This window comes from Dermacentor variabilis, chromosome 9 (assembly GCF_050947875.1).
Source record: "Dermacentor variabilis isolate Ectoservices chromosome 9, ASM5094787v1, whole genome shotgun sequence".
Classification (NCBI taxonomy): Eukaryota; Metazoa; Arthropoda; class Arachnida; order Ixodida; family Ixodidae; genus Dermacentor; species Dermacentor variabilis.
The window spans coordinates 4,531,909-4,548,221 of record NC_134576.1 but is presented as its reverse complement, the minus strand read 5'-3'; the positions used below and the strand labels follow the sequence as shown (position 1 = coordinate 4,548,221).

General features: G+C 47.3%; 1 protein-coding gene across 19 annotated transcripts in view; it reads right to left on the bottom strand.

Moving 5' to 3' along the window:
* LOC142558589 (G-protein coupled receptor-associated protein LMBRD2) overlaps nt 1-16,313 on the bottom strand; it is a 397,689-nt gene that overhangs the window by 350,842 nt on the left and 30,534 nt on the right. For 16 of the 19 annotated variants that reach the window (XR_012823027.1, XR_012823026.1, XR_012823030.1 and 13 more), the window contains one exon: nt 9,952-10,132. The exons of 2 other annotated variants lie outside the window; for them this stretch is intronic. Coding sequence is in view for 8 of the 17 variants with exons in the window: in XM_075670721.1 (XP_075526836.1) it covers nt 9,952-10,125 (174 nt within the window). In the remaining 9 variants the exon portion in view is untranslated. Of the gene's footprint in view, nt 1-966; nt 6,073-9,951; nt 10,133-16,313 lie in introns of those variants that run through there. One more of the 19 variants, XM_075670729.1, reaches the window with a different exon arrangement.

The following is a 16,313-nucleotide window of genomic DNA, read 5'->3' as shown; positions in this document are numbered from 1 at the left end:
AGTGCCCCAAGTGTGCCGCGTCAAACACATGTGGCAGCTTGTGGCATGCTCGGTGGAAGTGGTCTACGTCAAAGAACAACGATAGCGGCAAATAGTCAGCTATCATTGAAAATCTGATCTGCCGGTCAAGCGCGTCGGCTTTTACAGATGAGTCATCGAAGTTTCCAGAGTAATTGCTGGTGCCCACGAATCTTCCAGAAAGTACTACACAATTTGCATCCCGTATATAATCAGATTACACAAGCTTTGGTGACAACAGATAATACATAGAACCATCAATACCATTCCAGTACATTTCCATCATGCAGGAGCATCTTGCGTTGAGCGATAACTTTAAGTTGTTAGTGGGTGAAATGCAGTCACTGAGAAAAGGATAAATAAGTACACGTGTCAGCATTGTTTCTTTCTTTTGCTCCTTAATCATGTCAGACAAGTGCTGAAGGGCAGGGACACAGACAGGCACAAACTTTCAACTAATCTTATTTAAGTCACAGTCATCAATACGTACATCTAAGAATATTGTCACAGCCTAGTAGGAGATGGGAAAGCCGGTGTAGAGGACATCTTATATGCCACATCCTATACGGTCGCTGCAAGTAGGTGCCAGGCGATGAAAACGATGCTGAAGTAGCGCACAAGTAGAAAAACAGAGACAACAACGACGTCACGTTGACTGCTCTGATAAAGTGCTTTCATACGTCCTCTACACCGGCTTTCCCATCTCCTACTAGGCTGTGACACTGGCGGAAGTGCTGGGTAGGATTGCCTCATGCTTGGCTCCCCTTCGCAGAGCCATATGTCGAACGCGGAATCACCTTCGTCCTGTTCACTCCTGTCCACCAGTGTCACAGCCTAGTAGGAGATGGGAAAGCCGGTGTAGAGAACGTATGAAAGCACTTTATCAGAGCTGTCAAAGCGACGTCGTTGTCGTCTCCGTTTTTCTATTCGCATGCTACTTCAGCATCGTTTTCATCACCTGGCACATAACCGCGGCGACCATATAGGATGTGGCAATATTGTTATGGGAAGAAGCATACGTGTATTTACAGATAGCTTTTAATGACTGAGCCAACATGCGTAGCAAAGCGATCGCCAAAATCTTCTTCATTGTCTCTAAGGCCATAACTCATGTCCTCTTCTTCCAACATTACAAACATTACAACACTCTCACACAGGTGCAATAAGACAGCACCACATTCAGTAAAAAACACACACACGCGCCACTAAAATATAAGCAAAATGATTGCATCACTGCAACATGCCATGCAAAAACCTCTCCTCACTACCAAACAAAGACATAATTGCACAGTTGAACCCACTCATAACAAGGGTCACGAAAATTTCATTGTTTTAACCAGGTTGCATGAAAAGATCAAGATAGGGAGATGGCAGAGCTGTTCTGAGAAAACTATAATGGCAGGGAGGCCAGCGCCCCTCTCCACCACCTTCCTACATGCAGCTGCTGATTGCGTTCACTCATTTTCATTTCATTTCATTTATTGATACTGTGAATCCCATCAGGGATTGTAACAGGAAGGGCTGTATGTCATACATAGGAACATGGTATAAGGTGTTACTTACTAAATCTCATACAATAAAAAACTTGGGCATATAACAATTTGATTACGTGATTATACAAGAGAATAAATAGAATGGAGATGTTATGACAACGATAATTGCAGTTACAGAAACCAGTTACAGGGTCAGTATTGAGGTAATAACAATCACGCAACAATCAAGGTTACAATAATGCCAACAAGAAAAGAAATGTATTGCATCACCGCCGTAATTATAGTCAAGCACAAACCCCGTTAAAATAACAAGGCAATAAGAAACTACGTAAATAATGTGAAGAATTATTGCTGCAAAGCGTATAGTTGATCCGCAATCAGGGTACCAAACGTATCTAAGGATGAGCTGTCAGTGATACTTGTGTTAAGATTATTCCATTCTCATGTCGCCCTTGGAAAAAATGAGTATTTGAAAATATCAGTGCCGAATGAAAATTCGCTTAATGTGTGTGTGTGTTTATGACGAGTTAATCTATTCGAGGACGTTGATAAGTATTTCATGATAGGCAGTTTAAGTTGATTGTGTACTAACTGATACATCATTTTTAGTCTAGCAAGCTTGGCTCTGTTATGCATGGTTAGAAGTTCTGCCCGTTTCAGTAATGCTGTTGGTGAGTCTGTGATGGAGTGTTTATTATATATGTATCTCAGCGCTTTTCGCTGTACCCCTTCAAGTTTTTTAATCAGCTTGTTAGTAAACGGGAACCAAACGGTGTTGGCGTACTCTAGAACCGGTCTTATAAGTGTTTTATATGCGATTAACTTTGTTTCAGATGGTGCTAGTTTAAGGCGTCTGTTAATGAAGAATAGCTGTCTTATTGTGGTTGATGTGATATTGTTAACGTGAGAATCCCACCTGAAGTCAGATGTTAGTGTCACACCAAGGTACTTATGCTCATGAACAGATGCAAGAGGAATGTTGTTAAGGGTGTACTGGAACGCTGATGTATGTTTTTTTTTCTGGTTATAGATAATAGAACGGACTTTTTTAGATTGATATCCATCTGCCAGTACTTGCACCACTGGAAAACTGCTGTTATGGCGTTATTTAAAGTTCTATGGTCATCAAGGCAGTTAATTTCCTGGAAAAGAACGCAGTCATCTGCAAAACGTTTGATATTCTGTGAAGCATATGCTGGTAAGTCATTAAAAAAGATTAAGAATAATACTGGGGCTAAGACACTTCCTTGGGGTACTCCTGATGTAACGTTAGTTGTCGCGGACCTCTCGTTGTTAATTTCAACAAATTGTGTGCGATTACTAAGATAGTTTTTAATCCAATCAAGGATAGGGCCGCTTCCCAAGGTTAGTTCTAGTTTTGCAAGAAGTTTAGTGTGTGACACGCGGTCAAATGCCTTCGAAAAGTCTAAAAATATGAGGTCTATTTGTTTCTGGTTATCAATGCTCTTGGATATGTCATGTGCTAATTCAATTAATTGCGTAATAGTAGAAAGGCCTTTACGAAAGACGTGCTGACAAGGGGTTAGGATATCATTTACTTCTAGATAAGCATTTACGTGTTTTAAAATAATATGTTCTAATAACTTGCATACTGTACTGGTTAATGATATGGGTCTGTAGTTTGAAGGATCACATTTATTTCCTGATTTGTGTATTGGTGTTATTTTGGCAGTTTTCCATTCCGTAGGAAGGGCGCAGGTGGATAATGATTTGTTAAAAAGGAGGATTAGAAATTTTGCCATCCACTCGGCATATCGATGAAGGAATATGTTAGGGATGTTATCTGGCCCTGGTCCTTTTTTTGTGTCGAGATTTAGTAAAAGATTTAGTACTCCTGTTTCTGTTATAGTTAATGGTTCCATCTTCACACCAGTGCCGGAGGTTATTCCTGGTAGTTCTCCGTTATCAGATGTAAAAATAGAGCAGAAATAATTATTCAAAGAAGTCGCAGCGTTTTTGTTATCCGCAGGAGATGTCGTTCTTTTATCTCGTTTTTTAGGGTTTAAATAACGCCAGAATTTTTCGGGAGCATTCTTTATAAAGTTAGGAAGTGTGTTTGTAAAATAGTGTGATTTGGCCTTCTTAATTTTTGTTTTCAAATTGTCCACGGCGTAAGTTAATTGTTGAGCAGTTCATTGTGAGGGATGGGATTTTTTGTTTCTTCCGATTCGGCGAACTTTCCTTTTTGCATGAATAACGGTCCGAGTTATCCAGGGGTTATGCTTATGAGTTTTCTTAGTTTTCAAGGGGACGTAGTTACTGATGCAATATGACACAACGGACTTAAATTCGTGCCATAAAATTTCTATGTCAGTGTTTCTATCATGTGCGAGTTGATTGAATGACGATAGATGAAATGACAGTGTATCAATGATGCTTGTATCATCAGCTCTGCTGTAGTCTTTATACATTTTTGTTGGTTGTGAAGAGGGTAGCGAATCTTGATACGGCACCTCACACAATACTAGTTTGTGATCTGACAAGCCGGTTGAGACTTCGAATTTAGCGTTATGGGTGGGAAAATGATTGCCTAAAAATACTAGGTCTAAAATGTTAGAACAGGATCCTTGTACACGCGTGGGTTCAGTTATTATCTGGGTTAGGTTAAAAGAGAGCATAATGTCGAAAAGAATATCTGCGCAAGGTGAACGGTGATGCAGTGTGTGCCAGTTGATATCAGGGAGATTAAAGTCGCCTAGTAATATGAGTTTGGTCCCCTTCACATGCTGCTGCATATACACGTGCAATGATTGCAATACATTCAAATCAGTAGAAGAACTACGGTAAATGCATCGAACAATGAAAGTGGTATTGGCAAAGCAAAGTTTGCAAAATACAGCTTCAACCCCCTCAACGTCAGGCAACTTAACGTACGGAATTTCCCTTTTTATCAAAATAGCAACGCCACCGCCTCGTGTTGGCCGATCTTTGCGAATAATGACGTAGTTTGGGGGAGTAATTTCAAAGTCTTTGACGTCTTTGGTTAGCCAAGTCTCTGTTATGCCTATAAATTCCGGTTGGAAAGCTATTAACATTGATTCGAGGGGTCCGAGCTTACTACTAACACTTCGAGCGTTAATATTACCGAACGTTATTTTGGATGTTGGGGACGGCGGGGACGCAAGGTTCGCGTACCGACGTCCTGGTTTTTTGTATCGCTTGAAGTGGACGTAATGGAGGTCACCTCATTATTTTTCTCGTCCCAAGAATAAAGGCAACTATTAATCTTTAGTTTGTCGTAGACCAGGGCCACTTTATCACCGGATTCCTTCCTTGCTTTTCCATACTGCCATAGCTTCTTCCTAATATCTCGAACTCGCGGTGAAAAGTCTTCGCTGATGGCGTAAACAGTATCCTTGAGTTTTTGACAGTTACGCAAAATTTTTGTTTTGTCTCGGAAGTCTAGGAGCTTAAAGATTATTGGTCTTGTTTTGTTTGCCATTGGTTTGCCTAGTCTGTGGATGCGTTCTATTGCTACTGGTTCTAACTTCAAAGTATGCCTAATGACCTTTTCATTCACTGCGCGTTCCAGAGATTCGGTATTTTCTTTTGTGTCTTCCTGCATACCATACACAATAGGGTTCGACCTTCTGGATCGATTCTCTAGATCGTCTAGCCTTAATTCCAAGGACGACACAGTTTTTTGAAGGCTAGCGATTTGTTTAGTGCAAGCTGAAACATTGTCTTCAAGGCCCGATAGACGTTCTAGTTTTTTATCTATCGATGTCAGTCGTTCTTCCTTTATTGTCTTTATGTCAGCGGCGATTTGGGTTAACTGTTCGGCAAGGCCCGAAAGGTCAGGCCCGGGATTTGTCTCCACATCTCCGGCAAGCAATAACAACTTTGCAAGGTACACCATGTCATACAGAGAATCGAGAAGCACCGTAGGGCACGGCAGCACGACGAGATAGCGCTCACTAGAGCGAAAACATTTTCCAAAACGCCTTCTTACCTGCACAAAGAAGACAAGCGGGTGAGCCATCTGCATGCAAGCCCTGCTGCCGTGCCCTTTGGGATGTGCTGGGTTGTCGCTGGCTTTTATGCTCCGGGTAAGGTGAGGGGCCGTGCTGGATGGCTTCAAGAAGGTTCTTCCGCTGGAGGTAGACGATAACGGGTCCCCTTCCGCAAATGGTAGGAAAGGAAACGACGAAAAGGTGTCGTTCTGAAGCACATGCGCGTCGAGAATCACGAAAGGCTGATTTGGTTCTTGATGTCCCGCTGGTATCAGCAGCAGGCTGGCGATAGTCTGCATAAAGAAGACAAGCAGGTGAGCCATCTGCGTGCAAGCCCTGCTGCCGTGCCCTTTGGGATGTGCTGGGTCGTCACCAGCTTTTATGCTCCGGGTAAGGTGAGGGGCCATGCTGGATGGCTTCAAGAAGGTTCTTCCGCTGGAGGTAGACGATGACGGGTCCCCTTCCGCAAATGGTAGGAAAGGAAACGACGAAAAGGTGTCGTTCTGAAGCACATGCGCATCGAGAATCGGGAAAGGCTGATTTGGTTCTTGGTGTCCCACTGGTATCAGCAGCAGGCTGGCGATAGTCTGCATAAAGAAGACAAGCGGGTGAGCCATCTGCGTGCAAGCCCTGCTGCCGTGCCCTTTGGCATGTGCTGGGTCATCGCCGGCTTTTATGCTCCGGGTAAGATGAGGGGCCGTGCTGGATGGCTTCAAGAAGGTTCTTCCACTGGAGGTAGACGATGACGGGTTCCCTTCCGCAAATGGTAGGAAAGTAGCTGCTTCGGCGGTCAGTCATCGTTTATCACCACCTCGCTGCGGAGTGTCTGTCTGACGGAGGGTGCCTCGAGCCCTCCCTTGTTCCCGAACCCGAACGGGTCGTCACACTGGCGACAAATTTCCACGGTTAGGGGGCGAAACACTGCCCGCCATAGCTGCCGCCATGCTGCTGTACAGAAGGCTCGAGCCATTCGAGGGAGATGGGTCTACGAGGAACAAGTCCACGTGTTCTTCTGGGCAAATGACGCACCTAAGGCCAAATGGCGGGACATTTTCCTGGCCAGCTGCGGGACCCGCGTCTTCAGTCTCCTACTCAACCTTCTCAAGCCACCCACGCAGCATGTTAAGACGCTGGGCAAGCTGCTCGCCATACTGCGCTCGCATTTCAACCCAGCACCGTCCACACTAATGGAGCATTTCCGCTTCAACAACCGGACCCGCCGAGAAGGAGAGACCCTTGGGCAGTTCGTTGCTGCGCTACGAGGGTTACAAAGAGCCTGCATTTTCGGGGACCTGCTGGAGCCGCTGCTCCGGGAGCGTTTTGTCGGCGGCATCAACAACCACGCCATGCAGACGTGACTCCTGGAGCTTCCCGACCCCTTGCTGGACGACACCATGAAGGCAGCGCTGGCAATGGAAGCTGCCGCCAAGGACGCCGGCGAGATTGCCCGTGCAACTGGCTCACCGTCGGCGGAAGCGGCGGTCAACAAGTTGGCGACAAAGGGCAGTACCTGCGGTCGCTCTGGTGGTGCCCACTCCCCCTCACAGTGCCAGTTCTCTCAAGCACAATGCTTCACGTGTGGGAAAACTGGGCACCTGGCACATGTATTCCGAAGGGGGAGGACGAACAGCAAACAGCAGCAGCAGCAGCCTGGTTCAAGCCGAGGTACCACATTAGCCTGCAGCCAGGGTACCCGTTGCAAGGGTATGCGGCGGGGGCGTGCGGCAGCAGCCTCAAGTTCTTCCACGGCCAGGCTCCACGTCGTGGCTGAGGACCTACGGATTTGCCGCCGGGGGTAGTGCTACGGAATAGTATTTCCTATGACGAAGAGCCGAGCAGTAAGAAGACGACGACGACGATTGGAAGCTAACGCGGGCTGTTACCTTTTGGCCAACTGCGGCGTATTGCCTTGTAAATATACTTGTAAATAGCTTTTCGTCGGTGTCTTCCTACGTAACAATATTATACTTCCTTATGTCAGCTGTCTTACACTTGTTGATTAACTTGGAAAGTTCTGCCAGTTCTATTCTAGCTGTAGGGCATGAGGCTTTCATACATTGGCGTTTCTTGATCAGATATTTAGTCTCCTGCATTAGCTTACTGGTATCCTGTCTAACGTAGTTACCACCGACTTCTATTGCACACTCCTTAATGATGCCGGTAAGGTTGTCGGTCATTGTTTCAGCACTAAGCTCCTCTTCCTGAGTTACAGCCAAATGCCTGTTCTGTAGCTTGATCCGGAATTCTCGATTTTTCCTCTTATCGTTAACTCATTGACCGGCTTCATATGTACCAGATTCTTCCGTTCCCTCCTCAAGTCGAGGCTAAATCAAGTTCTTACCATCCTATGATCACTGCAGCGCACCTTGCTGAGCACGTCCACATCTTGTATGATGCCAGGGTTAGCGCAGAGTATGTAGTCTAAGGAACACCTTAGACTTCTGTCAAGCAAAGGACCAGGCAGGATTCCGTAAAGGCTACTCAACAATAGATCATATTCACACTATCAATCAGGTGATAGAGAAATGTGCAGAATATAACCAACCCTTATATATAGCTTTCATTGATTACGAGAAAGCGTTTGATTCTGTCGAAACCTCAGCAGTCATAGAGGCATTACGGAATCAGGGTGTAGAGGAGCCGTATGTAAAAATACTTAAAGATATCTATAGCGGCTCCACAGCCACCGTAGTCCTCCATAAAGCAAGCAACAAAATCCCAATAAAGAAAGGCGTCAGGCAGGGAGATACAATATCTCCAATGCTATTCACAGCGTGTTTAAAGGAGGTATTCAGAGACCTGGATTGGGAAGAATTGGGGATAAAAGTTAATGGAGAATACCTTAGCAACTTGCGATTCGCTGATGATATTGCCTTGCTTAGTAACTCAGGGGACCAATTGCAATGCATGCTCACTGACCTGGAGAGGCAAAGCAGAAGAGTGGGTCTAAAAATTAATCTGCAGAAAACTAAAGTAATGCTTAACAGTCTCGGAAGAGAACAGCAATTTACAATAGGCAGCGAGGCACTGGAAGTCGTAAGGGAATACATCTACTTAGGGCAGGTAGTGACGGCGGATCCGGATCATGAGACGGAAATAATCAGAAGAATAAGAATCGGCTGGGGTGCATTTGGCAGGCATTCTCAGATCATGAACAGCAGGTTGCCATTATCCCTCAAGAGAAAAGTATATAATAGCTGTGTCTTACCAGTACTCACCTACGGGGCAGAAACCTGGAGGCTTACGAAAAGGGTTCTACTCAAATTGAGGACGACGCAACGAGCTATGGAAAGAAGAATGATAGGTGTAACGTTAAGGGATAAGAAAAGAGCAGATTGGGGAAGGGAAAAAACGCGAGTTAATGACATCTTAGTTGAAATCAAGAAAAAGAAATGGGCATGGGCAGGACATGTAATGAGGAGGGAAGATAACCGATGGTCATTAAGGGTTACGGACTAGATCCCAAAGGAAGGGAAGCGTAGCAGGGGGCAGCAGAAAGTTAGGTGGGCGGATGAGATTAAGAAGTTTGCAGGCATGGCATGGCCACAATTAGTACATGACCGGGGTTGTTGGAGAAGTATGGGAGAGGCCTTTGCCCTGCAGTGGGCGTAACCAGGCTGATGATGATGATGATGATGATGATGTAGTTTATTTCATTTCTAGTCTCCCCATTCGGGCTCCTCCACGTCCACTTTCGTCTATCCCGCTTGCAGAAGAAGGTATTCATTATCCGCACATTATTCTGTTCTGCAAACTCTACTAATAACTCTCCCCTGCTATTCCTAGAGCCTATGCCATAATCCCCCACTGACTTGTCGCCAGCCTGTTTCTTGCCTACCCTGGCACTGAAGTCGCCCATCAGGATAGTGCATTTTGTTTTGACTTTACCCATCGCCGATTCCACGTCTTCATAGAAGCTTTCGACTTCCTGGTCATCATGACAGGATGTAAGGGCGTAGACCTGTACGACCTCCAATTTGTACCTGTTATTAAGCTTCACAACAAGACTTGCCACCCTCTCGTTACTGATATAGAATTCCTGTACGTTATCAGCTATATCCTTATTAATCAGGAATCCGACTCCTAGTTCTCGTCTCTCCGCTAAGCCCCGGTAGCACAGGACGTGTCCGTTTTTTAACACTGCATATGCTTCTTTCGTCCTCCAAACTTCACTAAGCCCTATTATATCCCATTTACTGCCCTCTAATTCCTCTAATAGCACTGCTAGACTTGCCTCACTAGATAACGTGCTAGCGTTAAACATTGCCAGGTTCAGATTCCAATGGCGGACAACAGGTATAACCAGCATAAAATATGATGTCAAGAAAACACAAGGTTCCGTGTTTGGTAGATATGTCATGCATTAGTGACGAAGGTTTAAGACACCTCCGAAACAGCAAAAGCTTGGTCAAGGTTAAAGTGATTGTCAACACATTTGGTTATAAAAACACGGCAATCTGTCTCACCGTGGACACATCCAGAGGCAGGATGAAGATGATGGTGAAAGAAAAGTACCAGGCCACAAACACGCTGACTGTGACCAGCAGTGGATGCTGGCTGAAGTTGCCATACCGGTGCAACAGCACAGCCGCTAGCACAAAGGTGAAGCACACCTCGGACACCAGTGGGCCCACCACCATCTTCCACCTGCAAGACATGCACACCTGGATCCAAACATGGCCTTTTTATGGAGGCTTTAGTAGGGTATGGAAACACTATCATGGTTAAAATAACATACCATAATGAATAGTAAGATAACGAAAACATATTTTCTAAAAAGATAAACTCCTAAGAGTTGTGACTCGGGTGTAATGTGTAATATAATTTGTGCAAAAATAAAGTTCACTGAAAAGTGCACAGAATATTTACAATGTTATGCTGATAACATGAAAAGATAAAATGAGAACTTATTCATGGATATACATGCTTGGTGCAATTTCCTACACTGCATAAAAGCTTCAATATTCTAGCTCATAAGAGATGTGAGCAGCAAAATATGCTTTCTGCCTAGTGGAGACTCTCTGGCATGTGCCACAAATATAGGGCTAGACATTACATTCACCTACTGGGCAGTGGCACCTACATTCACCTACAGCAGTGGCAAAACTTTGCCATGTACTGTAGAGATACACTTCTGGTAGGGTATGTGGGATAAGACTAACTATGAACTCCAGACTTTTGAACACACTATTGACATGCGCGCTTGTTTATCTTTATCTGGTGAACACATTTCACCACCTAACCAATATTAAGGGTAATCACTTACCACGAGACGTGCCTTTCCATGTCGGAAGTCTCTCAAATGTTATAAATGGTTCTACCTGTCGCCTATGTCATCGCTAAGCCTTGTGCAATCAAATTCTGTGCATGACATAAATGCTGGTGTGCATTCTAGAATTGATGTGAGCACCAACAATTGTGCTGGAAGGTTCACTGAACCACATATAAATAGCTGACCTGTTTGATCCACAGAACATACTCACTGTACTAAGGAAAACACGGGGAAGGTGGGAGATGGAAAGACAATGAGCAAAACAAGAACCAGGTGAAAGCAGGAGCCAACGTTTCGACAAGTGGACATGTCCACTTGAAGAAGACAAGTCCACTTGTCGAAACATGGGCTCCTGCTTTCATCTTGTTCTCGTTTTGCTCATCATCACTGTACTGTCACTTATTTTGCTGGGCACAGATTCGGACAATAAACAGTTAGTTTCGTGACTTGCGTTGCACCACTGTGGTTTTTCACTGTCACTCAATGCAATGTGACAATAGGTGGACGTGCTGTTGCGTTGTGCCTGACACTCCCGTCAAGCCGAAACATTGAAGAAAACGCCAACATTGCCCCAGGCCATCTATCTAGCCACAGACTACAGAACCTGCCCCCAGAACACCGACTTATGAAACAACCAGGAAGATTGTAGCCAAGACAGCAGCCGCAATGACAGCTACAGTGTTTCCTGCTCCCATAATCCTGCAGCAGCTAAGGGAGCCTCCTATTTTCTGTGGATCTTCATCGGACGACCACGAAACCTAGCTCAACATGTTCAAGAGGATCTCTATCTAAGGATCTCTAACTGGAATGCAGAGCACAAGTTACGCCACGTATACTTCTACCTAGAAAACATTGCAAGGACTTGGTCAGAGAACTAACAGATCATCATTGAGATGTGGGACCTGTTTCATGAGAACATCATGGAGGCCTTCATAAATGTTGTACAGAGAAAAAGGGCCTAAAAAGGTCCGTTTCTTGATGTGTGGTGTGAAACAAGAGCTTAACCCTTTCAGGGTCAATGACGTAAATTCACGGCGCCGCGAACAAGACGAAAATGGTTGATGCCGTATATTTATGGTGCCATCTGTATGTTAAAAAGCGCGCCAATTTCCAAATTTTTTCTTTCCTGACATATGCTGCCGTTATGTCGGAATACAGGGAATTTTTTTCTCGCGCCTCTCTCTCTTGGTTTTTGTTGCATGGTTTGTTTTAGAGCTAGTTTGCTCCGGTGCGTCTATATTACCACGTGCGTTTATTTCGGCTTCTAGCGACACGAGCTACCCAGCTCGCGTCGCTGCAATGCAAGCGGCGTCGCTTGACGCGTTTCGATCATGGACGCGAAACGTATAAATACGGGACCACCGCCTGCGCTGGCTGAGTCCGACAAACGCCCCAGACACGCTTGCTGCTTTCGCCGTCACCGCGTTGTTCGCTTGAGTTAGGGCACAAGTTCGCCCATTAAACTCTCTTTAAGTCTACCGCCGATGCAGTGTCTCTTTCTGTCTGCCTGAGTGCCAGGTAGCTCACAGTCACCTACGTGACATTTTGGTGGAGGTGCTTATGCTTCGGACACCCCTCAAAGCAGTGACACCAGCCCAAGTGCATCTGGAGCTGGCGACGTGGAAGACAGCTCCAGAGAAGACAAGAAGGAAGAAACCCAGAGCCGCCGCCGACTACAAGGACTGCAGGCTGAATTGGGACCACTACCTGGCCCTGGTCGCTGTGTGAACCACCACTCGACGTCACCAATGCAAGCCGCCACCACACCTGCGCCGCTTGTCGTCCAGCAGCTGCGAGTACCTCCGCTTTTTAGCGGCTCCACTTGCAAAGATGTGCAACATTGGCTGGAACGTTATGAAAGAGTTGCAACCTTCAACAAGTGGTCTGACGAAGACCAACTTCGGAACATCTTCTTCTCTCTCGAAGAATCTGCTAGAACCCGGTACGAGAACCAGAAGCTGTCCCTGACAACGTGGGAGGCTTTCAAAAGGCACTTATCTGCAACTTTTGCAAGTATTCTGCGCAAAGAATGAGCTGAGGCCTTGCTTCAAACTCGCCAGGAGCATCCGAACAAGTCCGTAACCATCTGTGCGGAAGAAATGCAAAAGCTCTTCTGCCACGCAGACGCCAACATGACTGAAGACAAGAAGCTTCAGTACCTTAGGAGGGCTGTCAAGGAGCAGCTTTTCGTTGCTCTCATTTGCAACCCGCCGAGGACCGTCGCCGAATGGATTAGCGAAGCGGCCACTATAGAGAAGACGCTCGAGCTTCGCGCAAAGCAATACGACCGCAACTTACGCGCTCCTCCGTCAGACTGCGACGACTCCCGAAGTGCCTTCGCAGTGGCCCTTCGAGATACCATCCGTGCCATCGTGCGCGACGAGCTGCGCAAGTTGCTACTGGGTGCACAACCACAAATATCCTCGCTCGCCGACATTGTAAGGGACGAGGTACAGCAAGCGCTGGGCACACTTGATCCTGCCTAAACGGCACCAACCCTATCGCCACCTTGCCAGGAACCACGCGTTTCAACTTACGCCGCCGCTCTGCAATGCCAAGCGAGGCCAGCCAGCTAGCGACGGGAAACGTATGCGCCACCTCAACGCAGCCAAGCCTACCCACCACCACCGCGCCCGCAGCAGGCCGTCCGCTCAAACACGTTCCGACAAACCACCACGAGAAAGACTGACGTCTGGAGAACCCCAGATCGACGACCACTTTGTTTTCACTGTGGTGAAGCCGGCGACCTCCTATGAGAGTGCCCCTACCATCAGATGGGCCTCCGCGGGTACAACGTCGACACCCCGCGACCCCTTCCTGGCCAACGGCCTCGAGAAATCGAAGCCCATCTTCGAGCAACCGAAGATGCCGCCCCACGTAGCTTCAGGTCCCCGTCACCCTACCCACACCGTTCGTCTTCACCGTACCAATGGTATGCGAGGGAAAGGTCACCGAGCCCTCGTAGGGGAAACTAAAGCCAGCGACGTCAGGAGGTGACGCCGCTCTCGAGCGAAGACCGAAAAACCCTCCTACAACCATGACGCATTCCGCCGCCTCGACGCATGCCGATGCCTCGTTGCATTCCGACAACACGACGCGACCCGACGCAGCGAGGCCACAAAACACGAAACCACGACCAGACACCACAAATTCGATGGCGCAGCTGAAGGCCACAACAGCACCTTGCCACGAGGCTTCCACCCGATGCAGCCGCGACCGTGCGAAGCGACAGACCGCACAGTTGGTAACCGATCGACATTGAACGCGAACACCAAGTGCCGACTTACAAGTTACCCTAGATGGACATCCAGTGGTTGCCCTCGTCGACACTGGGGCCGACTACTCCGTCGTTAGTGGACGATTTTTGTCACAACTCAAGAAAGTCAAAACCGCATGGGAAGGTCCTCAAATACGCACAGCAGGAGGCCACCTCATAACCCCGACAGGACGACGCACTGCGCGAGTGGCTGTTCACGGTCACACCTACCCTGTGAACTTCATTATCCTACAGCACTGCTCTCGCGACATAATCCTCGGGATGGACTTCTTGAATGAAAACGGTGCAGTGATCGACCTGCAGACGAAAACCATAACACTGACTACAAAATGGTCAGAAAGAATGCAAAGCAATCATTATCATCGCGCCGCGTTCACCATCCTCGACCATCAAGTGAGCCTCTCGCCAAATGCTGGCGTCATGGCACTCGTTGAAACAGATGCGTTCTCAAGCGGTGATGCAATTGTCGAAGCGAACTTGCAGCTTCTTCTGGATCGCCAAATTTGCGTCGCACGCGGTGTCGTCCACCTGCGTGAAGGCAGAGCGGCTGTGCTAATAACCAATTTCAGCATGGAACACAAGCACCTCAACAGGGGTATGACAGTCGCTTTCTTGGAAGAGTTCGCCGAAATAAGCGACACATTAGCGCTCTCCGAGTTGTCCTATGAGGTGTCGTCGACGGTGGCTGATGAGGTGAACTTCGACATTAACCCCGCCCTGCCTCAACAAAAGCAAGAAAAGCTACGTCGCCTTCTTCTGCGATATTCCGAAATGTTTTTCTAAGTCGTCGAGAATCCGGCAAATGCACATATCTAAGCATCGCATTATAACCGATGAATTGACTCGTCCCGTCCGCCGAAGTCCCTACTGCGTTTCAGCGCGAGAATGTGAAACAATCAAGACACAAGTTGACGAAATGCTTCGCGACGACGTCATTCAGCCATCCAAGAGCCCATAGTCTTGATCCGTGGTGCTTGTAAAGAAGAAAGACGGTAACCTACGATTTTGCGTCGATTATAGGCGTCTCAACAGCATCACGAAAAAAGACGTCTACCCGCTTCCGAGAATCGACGACACGTTAGATCGTCTGTGCGGTGCCAAGTATTTTTCGTCGATGGACCTCCGGAGCGGCTACTGGCAGATTGAGATCGACGAGAGGAACCGTGAGAAGACTGCCTTCATCACGCCAGACGGTCTTTACGAATTTAAAGTCATGTCATTCAGACTATGCTCAGCGCCGGTGACATTTCAGCGTGTCATGGACACCGTGTTGTCTGGGCTGAAATGGCAGATATGCCTCGTATATCTCAACGACGTAGTCGTTTTCGCATCCACCTTCGACGAGCACCTTAATAGGCTGGAGACCGTGCTATAGGAAATTAGGGTGTCGGGACTCACTCTGAAACCAGAGAAATGTTGTTTCGCCTACGAAGAGCCTGTTCCTCGGTCACATAGTTAATCACGAAGGCATGCGTCCTGACCCCAAAAAGACGGCAGCCATTGAATGTTTCCCGATACCCAGTTAAAAGAAAGCTGTCCGTAGATTTTTGGGGCTCCGTGCGTATTACAGGCGTTTTGTCCGAGATTTCTCTTGAATCGCAGAGCCTCTCACTCGCCTTATGAAAGCCGACGCGCAGTTCACATGGAAGAAGCCCCAAGAAGACACTTTTCGCGAACTTCAAAGACGCTTGCAGTCACCGCCAGTACTCGGCCATTTTGACGAGAGCGCTGACACAGAGATCCACACGGATGCAAGCGGCATAGGACTCGGTGCTGTGTTGATTCAAAAGAAGAACGGCCTGGAGCGAGCCATCGCCTACGCGAGCAGATCACTGTCGAAAGCCGAATTGAACTATTCGACGATCGAAAAGGAATGCCTCGCTGTCGTTTGGGCGGTCACAAATTTCGGCCGTATCTTTATGGGAAGCACTTCAAGGTCGTCAGTGACCACCAAGCTCTGTGCTGGCTCGCTAACCTGAAAGACCCGTCAGGTCGCCTCGCTCGTTAGAGCCTGCGACTACAGGAGTTCGACATCACCGTCGTGTATAAGTCAGGCCGAAAGCACACAGACGCCGACTGCCTTTCGAGAGCCCCTGTTGAATCCGCCCCGCCCTGCGACGATGACGACGATGCTTTCCTTGGGACCATAAGCTCTAACACCTTTGCACAAGATCAACGTGCCGATCCTGATCTACGCTGTGTAGTTCAATATCTCGAAGGGAAGACTGATTCAGTGCCAAAGGCATTCAGACGTGCGCTTTCATCGCTATGCCTGCGCG